This window comes from Chlorocebus sabaeus, chromosome 1 (genome assembly GCF_047675955.1).
Source record: "Chlorocebus sabaeus isolate Y175 chromosome 1, mChlSab1.0.hap1, whole genome shotgun sequence".
NCBI classification, from domain to species: domain Eukaryota; kingdom Metazoa; phylum Chordata; class Mammalia; order Primates; family Cercopithecidae; genus Chlorocebus; species Chlorocebus sabaeus.
This window is the reverse complement of record NC_132904.1, coordinates 31,512,670-31,534,942: the sequence shown is the minus strand read 5'-3', so window position 1 is coordinate 31,534,942 and position 22,273 is coordinate 31,512,670. Positions and strand designations below refer to the sequence as shown.

The following is a 22,273-nucleotide window of genomic DNA, read 5'->3' as shown; positions in this document are numbered from 1 at the left end:
GTTTTTTAGTATCACCCTTGGGAGAGCCCATCAGCTACCATGCCTCTTCCCCTAGAGACACAGCTGTGTATATATCAGTGTCTCAAAAAAGTGTTCCCTCCAAACTCCCACCATAGTAATTCACCCAGTCTTTATCAATCTAAATCTCTTTTGAATTCATTCCTTCCTCTCTATTCCCATTCAGTCTCTCAGTTCAGACCCTCTTCATCTCTTCTCTGGCCTTATCCCCTCACCCATTGTCAGACATTACTTTAAAATGTAAGCTGTCAATTTCCTGCTGAAATTTGTCCAGTGGTTTCCCATTATTACCTCCTGGCATCTAATCCAAATTTCTTAATTTGCTGATAAAGCCCTTTACCTGCTAGTTCAGTTTCATCTCTAGCATTCTCTGTTAGTGACCCTCTGTACTTTCAGTGTTTGAATGTGAGGGTATTCTCTCTTGATTTTCCATATTTGCACATACTATAACCTTAGCATAGTTTTTCCTCCCACCCTTCCAGTGCAAACTCCTGTTATTTTTCTTTTAACACCAAACTTGAGGACCACCTCTTCTAGAACTTTACCTGATCACAATTACTTTAGGTATGCCTTTTCTGTCTGTCAAGCATGCTTTTATTATGATACTTATAATTCTGTATTATAATTTTTTCCATATATGTTTTCCACTAGACAATGCATTTCTTGAGGGCATAGACTATGTATTTTCATACCTGACCTAACATACAGCCTGGTGTCTGACTTAAGTGTTTTGTCACATGAAAGAATAAACTATTCTGTTCTGTAAATTATTTTTCAGATTCGATACATTTCTCAGACTCAAGGTTTACCAGGAGAACAGTTGTTAAATGTGGGTACTAAATCCACAAGATTTTTTTGCAAAGAAACAGATATGTCTCATTCTGGTTGGAGATTAAAGGTAATTCATTAAAAAATAGAATATTTAGAAGACTAGTTTTCTAAGATGCTTCATATGCATGGATAATACCTTCCATATCTAGTTACATTTTACTAAATTACTTCCTTCTTTTGAATTTTCATTTTTGGCCCTTCTTTATTTTATTTTTATCAATTTTTTTTTCGTTTTTATTTTTTGAGATAGAGTTTCTCTCTTTCGCCCAGGCTGGAGTGCAGTGGTGCCAACTTGGCTCACTGCAACCTCTGCCTCCTGGGTTCAAGCGATTCGCCTGCCTCAGCCTCCCAAGTAGCTGGGACTACAAACTTGCACCACACGCCCAGCTAATTTTTATATTTTTAGTAGAGACAGGGTTTCGCTGTGTTGGCCAGGCTGGTCTTGAACTCCTGACCTCAAGAGAACCGCCCGCCTCCGCCTCCCAAAGTACTGGGATTACAGGCGTGAACCACCATGCCTGGCCCTGTCCTCTCTCTCTCTCTCTTTTTTTTTTTTTTTTTTGAGACGGAGTCTTGCTCTCTTGCCCAGGCTGGAGCACAGTGGCGCGATCTTGGCTCACTGCAACCTCTGCCTCCCAGGTTCAAGCAATTCTCCTAACTCAGCCTCCCAAGTAGCTGGGTTTACAGATGCCCGCCACCATGCCCGGCTAATTTTTGTATTTTTAGTAGAGACAGGGTTTCACCGTGTTGGCCAGGCTGGTCTTGAACTCCTGACCTTTTGATCTGCCCGTGTTGGCCTCCCAAAGTGCTGAGATTACAGGTGTGAGCCACTGTGCCCAGCCCCCTTTCTTCTTTAAGAAAGTCCTCTTAGAATAACTTCACTTACTCTCTAATTCCACAACATAATTATTAATTCATCTTAAATTTTAAAAAACATTTATGTGTATAACTATATTTGTGTTGCATGTTTATCTTCTCATTTCTACATTATTACACTTTATAGGACAGGGACTGAATCTGACCTCTTACTACATATCCCAAGTGTGCTAGGATTTTTGGGGGAATCAGTAGATCCTCAATAGTTAACTTCATAAACAGTTATTTTTTTTTTTTTTTTGAGACAGAATCTCCCTGTGTCGCCAGGCTGGAGTGCAGTGGCGTGATCTCAGATCACTGCAACCTCCGCCTCACAGGTTCAAGTGATTCTCCTGCCTCAGCCTCCCAAGTAGCTGGGACTACAGGTGTATGCCACTGCACCCAGCTAATTTTTGTATTTTTAGTAGAGACGGGGTTTCACCATGTTGACCAGGATGGTCTCGATCTCTTGACCTCGTGAACCACCCACCTTGGCCTCTCAAAGTGCTGGGATTACAGGTGTGAACCACCATGCCAGGCCTAGTTATTTTCTTTATGGGGTTTGTTACATTTGTAATTTTTTTCTTGGCCTGAACCAAGCACTTCTCATTTTTTTGGTGTATACTTTAAAAAATACATTTTGATAGTTTCTCTTTTGAAATTACTATTTGTCTTAGAATATTTAATATATTAGACTAAATGTGCCAGGATTAAAGAAATTTGCATATTGTGGATAATAATGTATTCTTTTTTCCCTTTGATATATGCAATAAGACATTGGAAGAGCATGAGGCAGAGACAGGAATGAAGTCTAAAGAAGCCAGAAAATACATTTTCAACAGTCTGGATGACATAGCGCATGTGAGTACCATAGCCACATTTGTTAATCTGGTATGCTTAGACGGAAGACTTGAATGCCAAGGGGCCCAAAATATATTACTCAGTTTTTAAATGGCTACAGAGTCCATGCTGTTTTTACGTTTTTCAAATGAAACTGATTCTGTTTTCAACCTTTCAGGAACTAAATTGCATTTGTCATTATGAAAATTTTAATTTACCTATTCGTTCTTTAGTAAAAAAAGTTTGCTTTGAAAGGAAAAATCCTAGCCAACAGATTTCTTTTCCCTATATTTTGCTAGAAATGGATATTTGTTTAATTTTTAAAATCTTCTTTTATGCTTTGAATCCTATTTGGTACCTCAACACATTTTGAGGATTTAATATTAATTGTTCTTCTTTGTTTTAAGATAATCGTAGTTCCCTCTCCTCTCCTGTGTTGTGATTTTTGTTTTCTTTTTTGACTGTGGAATTTATACTACTCTCTCTGGCTTATTTTTACTTGATGGCTTGAAATTTTGATTTCTTAGGTGAACACAGTGATGGATTTGGAAGGAAGTGATCTTTTGGCTGAGAAAGCTGATAGAAGAGAATTTGTTAGTCTGTTGAAGAAAATGTTGCTGATTGATGCAGATTTAAGAATTACTCCAGCTGAGACCCTGAACCATCCTTTTGTTAATATGAAACATCTTCTAGATTTCCCTCATAGCAACCAGTATGTTACTTTAAGATCTTTTAAAGTGTTTCTAAAAACATAATAAGTCTATAGAAAATCACTGCTTCAGAGAAATTACTTTTCTTCATTAAATACAAGTAACCTGAGTAAAAAGAGGCTAAGCTAACTTGACCATGTTCATATACACCAGTAACTGTCCGGAACTAGAACTGAAGTCTGAATTGCAGTCCAGTGTTCCTTCTCCAAAATGCGATACTAAAAATAAGACTGAGTGGTTTTGTTTTTATTATACATGACTTTCTTATCTTAATAACCAGGCGTATATAAAAGGAAATGCTAACAGTTTTCTCTTTCAGGTCACATTTCAGTTTTCCCAGACCGTAGAGTCTATCATATTTTGAGTCCTACAACTTCCATTTTACTTTTTTTTTCCCACAACTTTTGCTTTCCTTTTTCCTCTTTTTCTCCTGCATTGTGAAGGAAAGGAGGTTTTTCATGGGTCAGTAGATTATTGGTTGGTAGGGAAGAATATATACTAACATTCCAAAGACCTGTAATATTACAAATTCTTTGTATTTTCTTTGTTTGTTTGTTTGTTTTGGAGACAGGGTCTTGCTCTGTCAGTTACCCAGGCTGGAGTGCAGTGGCACAATCTTTGCTCACTACAGCCTCTGCCTCACAGGCTCAAGTGCTCCTCTCACCACCTCAGCCTCATGAGTAGCTGGGATTACAGGCATGCGCCACCGTGCCTGGCTAATTTTTTGTAGAGATAGGGTTTCACCATGTCACCCAGGTTGGTCTTGAACTCCTGGGCTCAAGTGATCTACCCACCTTGGCCTCCCAAAGTGCTGGGACTACAGGTGTGAACCACTGCACCCGGCCAAAATTCTTTGAGCCTCAGACATATTTTGGGAGATGAAGGGAGTAAATTTAAGTGACTTAAAACAGCTTCCTTCAGTATTTAAAAAGACAAAATGAAGAAGGCATAGGAATGAACCCAATGTTTATCATTGTGAATTGTTCTTAAAATTTACATTTTTCTACAATCCAGTTAGATTTTTCCCCTCAAACACTTAAAATGTCCTAATGTTTTTCATATACAGTCACTTTGAAAGTAACACGATAGCAACTCTTTGGTACTGTTAATTTAGTGGTGTGGAGATCTAGAAATTTAGGAAAAAATTTTTCGCGTAGGGGGTCGTAAAATTATTGCATACTAACCAAAAATGCTTATGGTTTTACTGTTTTAAGAAAAATACTGCAGAATGTATACTTTTACTTGCTCTGAAACTTAATCTTTTCTGGTAAGATTTCCTGTTAGAAATATTACTGGAAAGAAGCAGATTAAGTGCAAATCATAGGATTTTTTTCTTTTAGGAATCATTTTTTTATTTTGTCAATGTACCTCAATTTAAAACTAAGCATTTAGAATAATACTATAATACCTTCACTTTTGTTTTACAGTGTAAAGTCCTGTTTTCATATTATGGATATTTGTAAGTCCCACCTAAATTTATGTGACACAAATAATCACAGCAAAACTTCACTTTTAAGACCAGTTGCTTCAAGCAGTACTGCTACACTGACTGCAAATTTTACTAAAATTGGAACATTAAGAAGTCAGGTAAGAATGTGTAGTAATTAATAACTTAGGGTCTTTTTTAAATGATTGCTCATTTTACTTTTGATACATACAGAAGTTTGGTGTCAGAATGTACAGTGCTAGTGAGGTCTTAACTATATCTGTTTTACCAAATCTCTTAAAATTTCGAGGTGTAACAATTGGAACATATCTACTCAAATTCATTTTTTTTCCATTCCTCTCTTCATTCTCTAAGTATCTTCCATCTGCCCTTCTATGCCATAACTCTACCAAAAGTAGAGGTCAGTAGAATCAGTTTTTAAATTTTAATTTTGGCAGCTTGTTTTTGTTCTCATTTTCTGGGTACTTTTTTTTTTTTTTTTTTTTCCCTGAGACAGAGTCTCGCTGTGTCTCAGGCTGGAGTGCAGTGGCGCAATCCCAGCTCACTACAAGCTCCGCCTCCTGGGGTCATGCCATTCTCCTGCCTCAGCCTCCCGAGTAGCTGAGACTACAGGCACCTGCCACCGCGCCCGGCTAATTTTTTGTATTTTTAGTAGAGACAGGGTTTCACTGTGTTAGCCAGGATGGTCTCCATCTCCTGACCTCATGGTCTGCCTGCCTCAGCCTCCCAAAGTGCTGTGGTTACAGGCGTGAACCACTGCGCCCGGCTCTGGGCACTTTTTTTTTTTTTTTTTTTTTTGAGACGGAGTCTCGCTCTGTCGCCCAGGCTGGAGTGCAGTGGCCGGATCTCAGCTCACTGCAAGCTCCGCCTCCTGGATTTACGCCATTCTCCTGCCTCAGCCTCCCGAGTAGCTGGGACTACAGGCGCCCGCCACCTCGCCCGGCTACTTTTTTTTGTATTTTTTAGTAGAGACGGGGTTTCACCGTATTAGCCAGGATGGTCTCGATCTCCTGACCTCGTGATCCACCCGTCTCGGCCTCCCAAAGTGCTGGGATTACAGGCTTGAGCCACCGCGTCTGGGCACATTTTAATTGTGGAATTATGATCTTAAGAAATGTGTTTGAATTCTATTTATACAGCCTGTGTATTTCATTTAGAAGACTGCTCTGTCTAATGTGCTCTGTATAATGTGCTGATTGTTTCAGGCATTGACCACATCTGCTCATTCAGTTGTGCACCATGGAATACCTCTGCAGGCAGGAACTGCTCAGTTTGGTTGTGGTGATGCTTTTCAGCAGACATTGATTATCTGTCCCCCAGCTATTCAAGGTATTCTTTTATTTAAATTTTGCTTTGAATCTAGGCATGCATTATTTTAAAATTAGCTTAGGAATCTATTCATTAAATATATTGTATAATTTTTGCTGCATTTAGTGCTACATTTGAATTTGATTTAAGCTGTTCACACCAAGTGCAGTGTCTCTCGCCTGTAATCCCAGCACTTTGGGAGGCTGAGGCGGGTGGATTACTTGAGGCCAGGAGTTTGAGACCAGCCTGGCCAACATGGTGAAACCCCGGCTTTCCTAAAAATACAAAAAATTAGCTGGGCAAGGTGGTGTGCGCCTGTGGTCCCAGCTACTCGGGAGGCTGAAGCTGGGAAGTGGAGGTTGAAGCTGGAAAGTGAAGGTTGCAGAGAGCCGAGATTGTGCCACTGTGCTCCAGCCTGGGTGACAGAGTGAGACTCTGTCTCAAAAAAAAAAAAAAAAAATTTAAGCTGTTCAATAAGCCTTTAGACCAGTGACACTCATTTCTTGACTGGAACTCCATTACAGTCATCACTAACAAAATGGGTCATATGACAATTGTATTTCCTGTAGAGTGTAAAATGATAAAATACCTTAATAGGAATGATTGAACTTGGGAAGCTACAAGTTGGCCTATGCTGGGTATCACTGTTTTAGACATTTGTCTACCAATACCAAACATTAAAGTGACTGAGAGCTCAGTTATTTAAAATTTTGGTCAAAAGAGTTTTGTCCCAAAATACTATAGTCTTTATTGATAGCTTAGGTAATAAATAATGGATTGATTTCAATTAAATTAATGTCCCTTCATTAAATAAAAATAGCCAATTAAATCCTCAAGTGGAATGGTTGACAGAATACCTTTGAAGAGGCATTCTTTCTTTTCTTTTTTCTTTTTTTTTTGAGATGGAGTTTCGCTCTTGTTGCCCAGGCAGGAGTGCAATGGCACGATCTCTGCTCACCGTAACCTGCAACCTCTGCCTCCCTGCAGCCTGCAACCTCCATCTCCCGGGTTCAAGCAATTCTGCCTCAGCCTCCCGAGGAGCTGGAAAGCTGGGCTTACAGGCATGTGCCACCACGCCTGGCTAATTTTGTATTTTTAGTAGAGACTGGGTTTTTCCATGTTGGTCAGGCTGGTCTTGAACTCCTGACCTCAGGTGATCCACCTGCCTCAGCCTCCCAAGTGTTGGGATAACAGGCGTGAGCCACCGTGCCTGACTGGCTATGCATTCTTAAACTAGGAAATCTCTTAATGGTTCCTAGAGAATGATAGCATCAAACCTCACTACTGGAATAACTGGACTAAAACCCTACTTCCTAAGTCCTTTCCTGAGATTTGTCCTTGCTAAGCTTTAACATCTAGTTAATGCAAGAGGTCAATTACAGATGGGGCCCTAAACCAACATGTCCAACTTAATGGTGATACTGTCCAGAGTAAATGAGAACAGTTGGTGCTAAGTCAGGACACCTGGAATCTAATTCTGTTTCCCCTTTTTACTGTATCATTGTAGACTGGCCTGTTTATTTATTTCAGCCTTAGTAAAAGGAAATAGACTGAATAGATAATATATTGGCCATTTCCAACTCTAATATATTTTGATTCTGAAGGATTATTTGATTTTTTTTTTTTTTCTTTTAAGTGTGTCTTTTTTTGAGACAGTGTCTTGCTCTGTTGCCCAAGCTGGAGTGCAGTAGCACGATATTGGCTCACTGCAACCTCTACCTCCTGAGTTCAGGTGATTCTCATGCCTCAGCCTCCTGAGTAGCTGGGATTACAGGTATGCACCACCACGCCTGGCTGATTTTTGTATTTTTAGTATGTATAGGGTTTCACCATGTTGGCCAGGTTGGTCTCGAACTCCTAACCTCAAGTGATCTGCCCACCTCAGCCTCTCATAGTGCTGAGATTACAGTCATTAGCCACTGCACCCGTCCTCTGATTTTTTAATTTTAAGCATTCAAGCAACTCTAAAACTTTTTTTTATTTTAATATTTCCCACAGTACCAAATAAAGAACCAAGAATATGTTTGTTGACTTGATTTGCTGGTAATAAGAGATGTGAAAACAGGTCAGATCTTCAGTTACTGTTGTTCTATCAGGGTAGCTTTATTTTCATTGTTGACTCTGAAGGTGAAATTGTGACCCGGTGGCCACAGTGGTGGTCTGTGAGTATCTGTAACAGTGACACTTTTATTACTTTCCGGTAATAAAAATGCCCACATCATTATAGTGTTAGCAATAATAGATGCTAACAGTGTGATGCTGTTGTGTTTTTCAGTTTTTTCTCCCAAGTGTTTATTATAAGAATTTCAAACATATAGAAAAATTGAAAGAATAATATGTTTTCTACCCTAGATTCAACAGGTATTAATATTTTACCATATTTGCATCATCAGTCTACCTACCTACTTACGTAGTGCACATACATGTACTATTTGAAATTAAATGGTAGATTTTATGACACTACTTCTAAATACTTCAGCATGCAAGATTGGTGCTTTTTAAAAATATGTTTTTTAATCACTTATCACTTGCGTTATCTTGACAAATGCATTTTCACTTAAATTTATAATCTACACTAACAAATAGGTTCTTTGGTTCTAGTAATCCCTTCCATGTACCAAAATCAGTTTTAGGGTCACCACTTATACTGTGGTATATTTCACGAAGATTTGGAATAGTAGGTTTTTTTTTCAGAGCCTAGCTTCTGTGGCAAAAACTTAAGAGACTTCTGAGACACATTTCTCAACAGCATTGAGCATCATTCTTAAAACATTTGAATGAGGTTAGAAAAATCTTTTGTCTTTTTATATGGCTTATAATTGATGAAAAGTTAGAAACATTTTTGTACATAAAGTAACAACTATATCAGTGGTTTATAATATGGGATAATTGAAAGAAAAGAATTACTATCACAGACTCATTAACCCACTAAATGTCATGAACAGCACTTTTGAATTAGAATTACTAGTGAGAAGAAGCACAATATGTTTTAGCTTATATAACAGGTGCAGTTGCAGCAACAGGCCAGGCAGGCTCTATAAATATGTTGTTTCTCATCTTAGTAGAGTGTCTGCCTTAGAAATGAAAGCACTCCCTCTAATCAGTCTTAGTATCGGACGGGTAGATGTTATGTAGAAATTGTAATGTAGAAAATTTCAGCATTGGACTTCTTGCCCCTCCCCTTCATTTATCCCTTCCCTTCAGAATGTGCTGTTGCATTTACAAGAAACATTTTAAAATAATTATTGGGCAGCTATTGGAGATAGTAATTATGGTACCATTGTGGTTTATATTTTAAAATAAACTTTATCCCCTTGACTTAAAAATTTTACTTTGACGCTATCATGTTTAGGTAATGCATTTAATATATTTTAGATATTATAATATGTAAGTGTAGGCATATAAATACTATATCCGTAAGACTGTGCTTATTTTAAAAAGTAAGCTTATTTTTAAAAATCAGCTAAGCTTTTATTTAACATATCTGAATGTTTTATTTATTAAACAAGCTTTTAAAATTATTTAGTGACCTGAAAAGTTAGGTATTCATCCCCTCTAGATGACAATATTAGAGTAAAATACATTCCAGCAAAATTCTTTTCTGTTATAACTAAAATAATATTCATAAGCTTTTTATGCCTTGTTCTCCAAGTATTAAAGCAAATATAATCAAAGATAAAGTTTCAGCTAACCTAATAACTATACAAAAATTGAGATCTTATCCCACTATTGAATTTGATCAAAAATTAGATCTCCTGTGGAGAGAGTATATAGGAGAATTCTTCTCATCTTAAGGCATTGCTTGTGGAGAGAATTTACAGGCAATGAGATTTTTGTTGAGATTTGGAAATTTGCTCTGTCTGTTCATCCTTGTCAAAGTGAAGAGATTTTTTTTTTTTCTTGAAGAGATTGTCTATATATTGCAATATATCTACACTGCCTGGGTGTGCTGATATTCCATGTCTTGGAGAATTGGATGATCAAGACAGGCTTTTTAGCAGAAGTAAGAAGATTTTTATTAAACTTGACTCATACCTGGCTCTTTAGGTGGAGCACAGAGAGTAGAATAACCTGGTAGTAAGATAATAGTCTCAGTGAAGAAAATAAACAGGCCAAAATGGACATTCTCTTTAGGATTAACACTTACATCTGTGAAATAGAAAATTTGAGGTTGTTTTACAATAGAGAAAGAAAACAATTGTAGTGTTTTTCTCTTATGCCTGAAGAGAAAGACTCAACATCACATTTATCCCCAGATTGATTACATTACATTTAAATAATCTGCAAGCCCATGTTGAAAGTAACTGCTACAATAAAGTGGAATTAGGAAGTGGTCAAATTATTTTCATTAATGTAATTTCTGATCTTCGGGGATGCCCCTAAAATCTTGTCAAAACTTTAAGTTGGAATGTGATACTACTTTGCTGTCTCAGAGTTCAGTATTGTAAGACTTAATATTTGCAAGGTGCTTTGCAGTGAATCAAACAGCTATATTAACATTATAGTAACATTAACAGGATTAACATGTCTGGTAATCCGGCTTTCTAATTTTCCTGGTGGGCAAGCAAAATGGTAGCATGTTTGTTCTGGAGTTCCAGCAGCTCTCTGCTAAGAATACTAGTCAATTAAGCCACATTGGGGAAACCTTAGTTTTATCATCAAATTAGGTAAATAGCTTAGTTTTGCCTTTCCTTTGGAGGCTGAAATGGGTGTGCCATCCCTGAATTTTCATCCATTATGTGAACCATTATGTCCATTAAATTATGCAGTTGTGATGTATTTCTGTTTTGGTGACAAAAGCATAAGATTCTATCACAGTTTTAAAGAAGATGATACTAAGCATAGCTAAAAGTTTGTATGAAAAGAAGAACCTTTACCTGCTAGGTTGTCAGCATACTAAACCAGATTCTTCTTTCCATGTTCTTTATCATGGTGACTGAACTATTTAAAAAGGAAAATAAAGCTTCAATAGCAAACTTTGGAGATAAGAAGTTTCAAGAAAATTAAATGGTTCAACTTTGTAGTATGCATTTTGAAACAGAAAGGGGAGCTTTATAATAATTTTTGGAATGATGTATATCACAAGATAGACAAGAAGTACATCATTTTCCTAATGGATTGTTCAGTTAGTGTTATGAAAATTTTATGCAGAGAATGGCATTATAACCCCACAATCAAGGCTGGGTGTGGCGGCTCATGCATGTGATACCAGAAATTTGAGAGGCCAAGGTAGGAGGATCTCTTGAGCCCGGAAGTGCAAGACCAGCCTGGGCAACATAGACCCTATCTCTACCAGAAATTAAACAGATGAACTGGGCATGGTGGTATACGCCTGTAGTCCCAGCTACTCAGGTTGAGGTGGGAGGATCCATGAGTCCAGGAGATTGAGGCCACAGTATGGATCATGCCACTGTGCTCCAGTCTGGGCAACAGAGCAAGGCCCTGTCTCAAAAAAAAAAAAAAAAAAAAAAATCTGTCAGAATTTAAGCAATTCTTGACATTTAAAATAATTGTATAAGTTAAATAAGAGGAAGATTTTTTTCTTTTATTTGATAACTATTCTGTTTCACAGGTATTCCTGCAACACATGGTAAACCTACTAGTTATTCAATAAGGGTAGATAATACAGTTCCACTTGTAACTCAGGCCCCAGCTGTGCAGCCACTACAGATCCGACCAGGAGTTCTTTCTCAGGTTGGTAATAATTCATTCCTTGCCATATATCAGCTTGTGCTGTTGGGAAATAATGAAAATGACCTGGATAGGGATTTAATCCATTTTGTAGGTTATGGACTTTAATGTTTATAAGTGTTAGCTGTTATTTAGATAGTTTTGAGTTTAGGATATGGTAAAGTTACTTATAACTTGTTATTTTCTATTGTTTTCCTTTGCTGCAAGCAGACGTGGTCTGGTAGAACACAGCAGATGCTGGTGCCTGCCTGGCAACAGGTGACACCCCTGGCTCCTGCTACTACTACACTAACTTCTGAGAGTGTGGCTGGTTCACACAGGCTTGGAGACTGGGGGTAAGCTGAAAACAAAAGTACTTTATGAATAGTTTGCAGACTAGATCTTGATTAAAGAAAGCTCTTGATTAAAAACATTGTTCTGAACTTCTCCCTAGGAAGATGATTTCATGCAGCAATCATTATAACTCAGTGATGCCGCAGCCTCTTATGACCAATCAGATAACTTTATCTGCCCCTCAGCCAGTTAGTGTGGGGATTGCACATGTTGTCTGGCCTCAACCTGCCACTACCAAGAAAAATAAACAGTGCCAGAACAGGTTGGTATTGGTGCTTTAACTTTCCTCTGCATTTTGAGAATCTTTAAAATGAATTTTGCATGTACACTAAAGGGTCACTCTGTTGTATTCAAAATGACCTCTTTTATACCTTTATTACAAACACTAAGCCAGCTCCCTTCTCGATTTCTCAGAGGTATTTTGGTAAAACTAATGGAATGGGAGCCAGGAAGAGAGGAAATAAATGCTTTCAGTTGGTAAGATTGTCTTTATTGCCCTTTTGATTTATTATCTACCTGTAATGTAGCAATTGTGGACATTCAGATAGCACATTTACCAAAAAGTGACTGTTTAAATGTATGTAAATGCAATCTACATGGATATTTCTAGAGCTATTTTATATTTCACAAGAACTCAAGATCTGTTGGTGTGTTATATTCATGAACTCGAACAAGTGAAGGTTCGCATTTTTTGGTTTAACAAGATACCTTAGACAACTGATTATACATATTTTGATTATAGAAATTATAAATTATTCCTTTGGTTGCAGGAGTAATTCATTACAGAATACCAATATCCCACATTCAGCATTTATTTCTCCAAAGATAATTAATGGGAAAGATGTCGAGGAAGTAAGTTGCATAGAAACACAGGACAATCAGAACTCAGAAGGAGAGGCAAGAAATTGCTGTGAAACATCTGTCAGACAGGACTCTGATTCATCAGTTTCAGACAAACAGCGACAAACCATCATTATTGCTGACTCCCCGAGTCCTGCAGTGAGTGTCATCACTATTAGCAGTGACACTGATGAGGAAGAGACTTCGCAGAGACATTCACTCAGAGAGTAAGTGCCAAATGCTGCATCCTCAAAGGATATAGGTGGCATCCTTTGGTGTGTCGAAAAACAACTTTCTGTGACTTATTCCTTGTTTGTCAATGTCCTTTGGAGTAAAACCTTTAAATTAGATAACCTAGTTCTAGACAGGGAACTTTCTAAATAGTATTTAGCACCATTATGATAGCATTTTCCCTGTATTTGTAAGCTTTACTTTTTGTCCATGTAGGTCATTCTTAACAGTTTCATATCCTTAATTAAAGAATACAAATTTTGACTGTTTGGAGAGTATCTTCTCATATTTGACTCATGTTTTCCCCTTTTCTCTTCCACTAGATGTAAAGGTAGTCTAGATTGTGAAGCTTGCCAGAGCACTTTGAATATTGATCGGATGTGTTCATTAAGTAGTCCTGATAGTACTCTGAGTACCAGCTCCTCAGGGCAGTCCAGCCCATCCCTCTGCAAGAGACCGAATAGGTAAAATAATCTCAATAGTAGTGTATAATAAATAGTAAGTCTACTAAAAAGCCTACGATTTCTTTCTGTTAAATTAATAAGTACCTGCCGATTTACCACAGTGACTTCTATCTTGAACACAATTTTTGAACTAGATCAGTTTTTCTAAACACAGATTTGTTTGTTTGTTTGTTTTTGAGACAGGGTCTTGCTCTGTTGCCCAGGCTGGAGTGCAGTAGCATGATCTCGGCTCACAGCAACCTCTGCCTCCCAGGCTCAAGGAATCCTCTCGCCTTAGCCTCTTGAGTAGCTGGGACCACAGGTGCGCACAGCGATGCCCAGCTAATCTTTAAGTTTTTTTTGTAGAGATGGGATCTTGCCCTGTTGCCCAGGCTGGTCTTGAACTCCTGGGCTCAACCAGTGCTCCCACCTTGGCCTCCCAAAGTGCTGGGATTACAGGCGTGAGCCACCATACCCAACTAAATAATCTTTTTTTGCCAGGGGGGTGGGTGGGAGGAGATGAAGTGTGGCTCTGTCACCCAGGCTGGAGTGCAATGGCATGATCTCGGCTCACTGCAGCCTCCACCTCCCCAGGTTCAAGTGATTCTCCTGCCTCAGCCTCCCATGTAGCTGGGATTACAGGCACCCGCCACCACACCCAGCTAATTTTTTGTATTTTTAGTAGAGATGGGGTTTCACCAGGCCAGGTTGGTCTTGAACTCCTTACCTCAGGTCATCCGCCTGCCTCAGCCTCCCAAAGTGCTAGGATTACAGGCGTGAGCCACCACATCTGGCCAAATCTATTTTTGAAAGGGTAAAAAAGCCACATTCTTAATTTCAGCCCCACAGACTACTATTGTAATTTAAATTTGGAAGAAAAACATATACTTTAGCAAAATTAAAAAGGAATGTTTTGCATAATGAAGTACTTACTGGCCCACTGTCTACAGAACATCCACTGTGATTTTTTTCTCCCATTGGTGATGGATTTGCATGGTTTTATCCATATTAACCTGGCTTACCCGTCCTTTGGCCGGCTAAAATAGTAAGCTTGTCCTAAGCAGAATGATTTACTAACATATTAAGAGATAAGCCACAGTCTAGAAGGCACAGTGGCCAACACTTGTAATCCTAGCACTTTGGGAGGCCAAGGCAGGAGGATCACTTGAGGCCAAGAGTTCCAGACCAGCCTGGACAACATAGACCCCACCTTTACCAAAAATAAAAAAAAAATAATAGCTGGATGTGGTGGCGCTTGCCTGTAGTGCTAGCTACTCAGGAGGTTGAGGTGGGAGGATTATTTGAGCCCTGTAATTTGAGGCTGCAGTGAGCTATGATCACACTACTACACTATAGCCTAGGCAACACAGTGAGACCCTGTCTCTTAGGAAGGAAGGAGGAGAAGGAAAGAAAGAAATAAAATCTTACTTTAGTGGCAACAAACATTTGGAAAATTTTAAGTTTTAATTTTACATGTCTTCTTCTTTTCCTTAGTCAGGAAATATGATATTGCATACTTATAGCCAAAGCTTTATGGAAAATATAAAGAAATTTTAATATGTCTTCTTAAAAGTTGCTTATAATGTGGTTTGAAAATTGATAATGCACATAACTATACATACACATGTAAAGTATGTATAAACAAATATACATATAAGATATATAAATAAAAATATGTATAAAAAGAGATGCTTCAAATTCGTAACTAAGTATGGAATGGGTGGTTGAAACAGACAATAAATACTGTAGAAATCCCAAGGAGAGAGAGATTGTCAGGGCCCAAGAGTGTCAGGAAGAGATGAGAAATATGGGGCTCTGTCTAGGCCTTCAGAGGTGTGGGGATACCTTTCAGATAACTGGTTAGGTGCAAGGACCTAAATTACCAGAAGAGGCACATATCCTGATGTTAGAATTTAATTTGAAATGTCCAAGTCACATGCATGTATGCTTGTACATTTCATTTAAATTATCCAGAACAGTGCCTCTTTTGTCATGTCTTGATGAAATTATCTGGAATTCATAAAGAGGAATTTTATGAGCTGATACTAAGGATCAAATGGGAAGGGAAAGAAGAAAAAAAAATGCCAAAATGATGTTCCTGAAATGGAACAGAATTAGGTTTAGCAGTTGGAACAGATAATTAATTTAAGGGTCTAGAAATTTTTTGAAAAAGTGCTATTGGACAATGAAAAAGCTGTAATTATATATAAAATAACTGAATAACATTCTCGTCAGTTCACTGGAGCCTGAATATTACTTAACATTAGATTTAATGTTGGAAAAAAATATCACTCATAAAAATGCTTTCTTTTTGTAGTATGTCAGATGAAGAGCAAGAAAGTGGTTGTGATACGGTGGATGGCTCTCCGACATCCGACTCTTCTGGGCATGATAGTCCATTTGCAGAGAGCACTTTTGTGGAGGACACTCGTGAAAACACAGAACTGTTATCCTCTGCCGACACAGAAACCAAGCCAGCTGTCTGTTCTGTTGTGGTGCCACCAGTGGCACTAGAAAATGGCTTAAATGCCGATGAGCATATGGCAAACACAGGTAAGTTGAGTCCTCCCATTTCTCCGGTTGTCCTTTAAATACAGTCTTAATTTAGGAACATCTGAGAATGGAGTTGCCAAAAGTCATCTCGAATTTTGACTTGATCCTGCCTTATATATTATACAGAGGACATCTTTTTTTTTTTTTTTTTTTTTTGAGATGGAGTCTCGCTCTGTCGCCCAGGCTGGAGTGCAGTGGCCGGATCTCAGCTCACTGCAAGCTCCGCCTCCCGGGTTTACGCCATTCTCCTGCCTCAGCCTCCCGTGTAGCTGGGACTACAGGTGCCCGCCACCTCGCCCAGCTAGTTTTTTGTATTTTTTAGTAGAGACAGGGTTTCACCGTGTTAGCCAGGATGGTCTCGATCTCCTGACCTCGTGATCCGCCCGTCTCGGCCTCCCAAAGTGCTGGGATTACAGGCTTGAGCCACCGCGCCCGGCCGAGGACATCTTCTAATATTATCCAGTGCTTGGAAACCATGACCTCTCCTTTCATTTTGTTTAATTTTAAGGCTCTCAAATCACTATTGTATGAAATATCTAAAGATTTTGCTAATTTTTCATTTGAAAAGGAAAAAGCATAAACTCTTCAATATTTTATTCGTCGCCAGATTCTATATGCCAGCCATTAATAAAAGGACGATCTGCCCCTGGAAGATTAAACCAGCCTTCCGCAGTGGGTACTCGTCAGCAAAAATTGACATCAGCATTCCAGCAGCAGCATTTGAACTTTAGTCAGGTATGTTCATTTGTGGATTTGTAGGAGTCTTTGGGATTCAAATTTAGCAGTTGTTTTTCACATGAAGGAGAAAGCTTCTGAAACTGTATGTAGTCTTAATGAATTTTTCCCTTCTCGTTATCCCAAGGGGCTAAAGAGTAACTGGCTTAATAATAGGATAATTAAGCAAATTATCCATAGAACTTGTAGCCTTCTTCAGAAAGATTAAGTCCTTAGGTTCTCTTAGGTAATATTAACAGAGTGTGTCTGTTATCTCAGAACATCATTAACCTTCCTGAATACTTTCCATTTTATTCAACACTATATTTGGCAGTTGTGTTTCAGTTGGGTAAAGAAAAGGTCACAGATACTGGAGTTGGACGGGGATTCAAATCTTGGTTTTGCCATGTACTATATATTTATTACCTTGGCCAGGTCTCTTCAACAAATTTGATTTGGAGCACAGTTAATGGGAATAGTAATTATATCATGGGTTGTTTCAGAAGTAAATAATATTGTGTATGTAAATGTTAGCTTTACATATAATAAGTGCTCTACAAATGGTAGCTGTTAGTAGTGATGGGGGTAGTAAAAGGTAGTACAAGCGGCATTAATAGTGGTGTTTATATTATAATAATATGTAGTAATAAATACTAAAATGTTAATACTAATATATATGGAATTTGGTATTTTTCTGTCCTCTAGTTATTATTCTTAGTATAAGTTAGTTCTGAGAAATACACTATGAGTTATCAATCACAAAGGGTATATTGTAATTTCTGTTTCTTTCCTTTTATCTTTAAAAATATGTTATTCAGTCATTTTTTTTTTTTTCTTTATGGATAGGTTCAGCACTTTGGATCTGGGCATCAAGAGTGGAATGGAAACTTTGGGCATCGAAGACAGCAAGCTTATATCCCTACTAGTGTTACCAGTAATCCATTCACTCTTTCTCATGGAAGTCCCAATCACACAGCAGTGCATGCCCACCTGGCTGGAAATACACACCTCGGAGGACAGCCTACTCTACTTCCATACCCATCATCAGCCACCCTCAGTAGTGCTGCACCAGTGGCCCACCTCTTAGCCTCTCCATGTACCTCAAGACCTATGTTACAGCATCCAACTTATAATATCTCCCATCCCAGTGGCATAGTTCACCAAGTCCCAGTGGGCTTAAATCCCCGTCTGTTACCATCCCCAACCATTCATCAGACTCAGTACAAACCAATCTTCCCACCACATTCTTACATTGCAGCATCACCTGCATATACTGGATTTCCACTGAGTCCAACAAAACTCAGCCAGTATCCATATATGTGAAAAACAGTATATTGGGGAAGCTCAATGATACAAACATTTGATTAAAAATAAAAACATGGTATTTAATAAATATTAGCCATGGCACAAGAAAATTATTTTTGAATCATGTAGACTTGGGTGCAATTTAAACAACTTTGAGCTTTAAAAACTCACTTTTGATGTGTTTTGCACATTTGGTATAACTTGTCTTTGGTCATGTTATCTTCTTATGTAGTAACTCTATAGACAGGTGACTTATGGGAGCAGAAGTCCAGTTTTGCTCCTGCTATTTTTTATAAATTGCCTTCTAACTAGTGCAAGACACGTCCACATTTGGGAAGCCATTCTGTGTACAGACTTAGAGCAACAGATGCACATATGTCAGAATTACAGCATACAAGTGAATTGTATTATCCGTGTCTTAGTGTATAAATGTTGGGTCACTTACCTAAGAAATTGAGCTATTGTTCTTTACATTTGCATGTGTCTTTTGCATGGGCAAAATGTTGCCTAGACTTTGCTCTTAAATGTTGTTCTAATAATCTCAGCTGCATTGTAAACCGTTCCCACACATAGTGCCTTAAATATTTGAGGTTGTTAATGTTATTACCTATATATAAATGTTGAGGACTGCAGCACTTAAAATTCAGACCTACTCTTTAGTTTCCTTTTGATAGCGTAATGTTCATTTTTGGTTTTGTGTGGTATGATTTCAGGTAGTAGCTGTTTTTTTCCTTATTAAGAGGGCAGCATGTTTGCTATAGCTGAATTCTGCTGTCTGATTTTTGAGAATGATCTAGCTTCAAGAAAAGCAAGCAGTAGTGCTTAAGAAAAATTGATTCAGTATCTAATGGATATTTGATAACTGTCACAGCACAGCATTTTATATACTATTAAGTGAAACTGCAATACAATCTAAGTTTATTTTGAGAGTGTTTGCTGTATAATTGGACTTAATAAAATGTTTAGAGGTACAGTAGGCATGACTTTGGGTAGATAATAAAATGCAAAATGCTCATTGATTCATGATGTGGTTTTATCTTAGCTTGGGCAAACCATGCAGTATTTAATAAATAGTAGCAGAACTTTTACTATTGAAGCTTGAAAAGATGTGAGTTCTTTGTGTGCAATTTTTGATTTATGCATGTGAGAGGGTTTTTTTTTTTAAAGTATTTTTACATTGCAGTACTTGTTTTGCTTGTTGGTGATGTTTGCTTATTTAATACATTCCGTCAGGGACAGAAATTACATGCTTTTTTTCTTCCTAGGAAGTGTGTTGAGTTCCCCCCGCCCCACTTTTTTCTTTTTTGGGTGGTGGTGATGGTAGTGGTTATGTCTGTTTAAATGAAGTTGCTTTTACAGCACCAAAGACTTAATCATCCATTTCCTATATAAAGGTAGCTACTTTTTGCATAGACCTCAAGTATATTGTAGTGTTAGAGGTGGAATTTAAGGAAAGGTATTAAATTGAGGCTGTGTTTTAGCTTACAGGCAAGTAATAAATTGTATCATTTATCTTGAATGTATCATAGATAAGCTGCTATATAACGATTGCCACTTCAGATAGCTGTGAAATTAGGTGATTAACTAGTTGTTATTTAGCCTTCTAATTTCTGTATAAGTCTAATTACATGAATAGAAATTGGGGTTTTGATTTTTTACTTTGCTTTTCTGTTTGGAGTGTCATTGTAACTACTGTATTGTAAGTGGTGGAAAATAATTGCATTTGTTATTTTGGGGTGTGTTATTTGCATCAGTATTTTATCTCTATTAATGTTTGTGCTCATCACTGCATATTAAAAAAACTTGGATGTATCAATGTAACTTAATTTTTTATTTTCATACTGGCATTGTAGACACTTGAGAAAGCTGTATCTTGCAGGCTTGACTTAACTTTTTTTCCTTAAAAATCTGGAATATAATCTTACAGCATTTACTGGAATAAACAGTACAAAGCATTTGAGTGTAAAACTCTAGATGTTTTGGATTTACAGCGTTTCTTTGATAAATGAATTGTATACCACTAGTACAGCTCTAGTACAGCATTCACAATAAGCTAATAATGGATAAGTTTTCTTTACTCCATTGACACAAGCAGTGTTTTATTTAATAATCATCAATGAAATAAATGTGCCTGAAATTGATTTTAAAAATTACAGTATTAGATCATAAAGTAAAAACCAGCAGTACATTTTTAGTCACACTGAAAATGAAGGACTTAATTTTCCCCACAAGTTTCAGTGTTTTTAGTAATTAATTCTATGCATTTTATACAAATAGAAATATATATATATATAAAAATACATGTTTAAAAAGAAGTAGCCTAAGATTAATTTAAAAGATTATTTACAGATGACACATTTATGGAGTCACTATTTAAGTAAATTTGCTGCCCTCCACAGCCTTCTGATTTTATTTATATGTTCCAGCAGATGATTAGGATCTGCTCACTTCTTAGGAAAGAATCAATGCCGGCAACACATTGTTTCAGAAACACCAAGTGCAAAGGATTGATTGTATCACAACAGGTACAAAACCGAGAGTTTTCTTTTTGTTTAGGGCCATGTTTACTACCCTGAAATGTTGTATTCTTTGTCTTTAATTTCCAAGACTTAAAGGAGTCTTGTTAAATTGACATAAATGGTAAACTTCAACATTGTCATAATACAGTATTAAAGTTTGATAAAGGTATATCCCAGTTAACTACACTGCTCTTTAAATTGCAATCATGGGCATTTTAATGTATTTTAAAATAAATTTCAAAATTCTGCTAAATTCTTAATTTAGCATATTGACAAAGTAATCTGGATTTATACCTTTTAAAAACCATTTTGACCAGTTTTCTTCGGTTTTAATGCTTTCTTAAATAAAACACTGCATGATTTCCAAGTTGCATCTTTGCATACTATTTTAATTTGCAAAGCGTTTTTTTAATCAAATATCCTGATATTTAGTTGTTTTTTTTTCCTCCAGGGTATTTAATTAAATATGTTACTGTATCAGCAAAACATTTTCGTTTTAAAAATCTGCTAATTTTAAACTTGGACTGTGTTAAGTAAAAGTTAAATCATACACTGCAAGGTGTAGGAAGATTTGTTTTAATGAATCCAATGATACAGATTTGATTACTAAGTTTGAACTGTTAATTGTTTAACAATTTTAGACTTGGGGCTTTCTTTCTTTGGTTTATTTGTTTTTGCTTTTACTCCTATGCTACACTAGTTTGCCATGTAGCAATTGCACTGTGCAATATTACAATAAGGACTGGGAAAATTTTATGGATGTAATGTCTATTACGGTTTGCGATAGTATTTCTCTCTAGTTCTCAGTGATTTAAATGTGACCAAGCCTTCTGTACTTTGTCACAAAAAGCGGGTTTTCCAGGTGACTATTTTGGTGAGTGTCAAAATAAGAATTTATGGTGTATTACTGTCGATTCACTTTGAATTAAAATATATATATTGCAGCAAACAGCTTGTTGACTTTTTTTCCACCCCAATACTCCTTACAGGGTAGGGAAGGGAGAGGTTGACAATATTGAGTATCTATTAATAACTGACATCATCTTATTTAACTCTCAAAGCCACCTGGTGAGATAGGTATTATTATCTTTGTCATACAAATGAGGGCATAGCTGCAGAATGTTTAGGGAACTTGCACAAAGTCACATTGCCCATGAGTTGGAATCTGAGATACACACCAGGATATCTAACCATAACTAATCTACTTTATATCAGTTCTTTTAAAACCGAAGTCTGAGGCAATGTGCCCAGAGTACCTGCAACCATAGGATGACCCTGACCCATTTTCCTTCAATATTAAGTTTCCGCAAATATTTTTTGAGATAAATAATTTCTGCCCAATATGTGTGGATGAAGAATAGGGAATTCACATGAATTTTTAATATTTAAAACGTGACTTCAAAAGAATGATTGTAATAGGCCAACTTATGTCCTCAAATACCAACACCTCATAATTCAAGGATCTAACTTTCAAGGAACCTCAGTTGGAAAGTTTCTAGAGGAGCGCTCCCCCAGAACACACTAGTGAGAATACATATTTTCAATTTCCACCTTCCCCTATCAATGTTTAATTGAAGTACAACATAAATGCATTCTTTGGCATCTGGCTATTTTTTGTTAAACATTTAACTTATA

General features: G+C 37.3%; 1 protein-coding gene across 4 annotated transcripts in view; it reads left to right on the top strand.

The window, feature by feature from the left end:
- HIPK3 (homeodomain interacting protein kinase 3) overlaps positions 1-21,587 on the top strand; it is a 94,024-nt gene extending 72,437 nt beyond the window's left edge. For 2 of the 4 annotated variants that reach the window (XM_037999529.2, XM_037999530.2), the window contains exons 4-17: positions 797-916; positions 2,479-2,565; positions 3,072-3,256; positions 4,682-4,841; positions 5,907-6,030; positions 11,582-11,703; positions 11,911-12,035; positions 12,134-12,295; positions 12,448-12,510; positions 12,804-13,100; positions 13,428-13,568; positions 15,865-16,100; positions 16,708-16,835; positions 17,661-21,587. In XM_037999529.2, coding sequence (XP_037855457.1) covers positions 797-916; positions 2,479-2,565; positions 3,072-3,256; positions 4,682-4,841; positions 5,907-6,030; positions 11,582-11,703; positions 11,911-12,035; positions 12,134-12,295; positions 12,448-12,510; positions 12,804-13,100; positions 13,428-13,568; positions 15,865-16,100; positions 16,708-16,835; positions 17,661-18,137 — 2,427 coding nt within the window. In that variant the 3' untranslated portion in view covers positions 18,138-21,587. The remainder of the gene's footprint in view (positions 1-796; positions 917-2,478; positions 2,566-3,071; positions 3,257-4,681; positions 4,842-5,906; positions 6,031-11,581; positions 11,704-11,910; positions 12,036-12,133; positions 12,296-12,447; positions 12,511-12,803; positions 13,101-13,427; positions 13,569-15,864; positions 16,101-16,707; positions 16,836-17,660) is intronic. The other 2 variants (XM_037999532.2, XM_037999533.2) reach the window with 1 other exon arrangement.
- Positions 21,588-22,273: the final 686 nt, after the last annotated feature.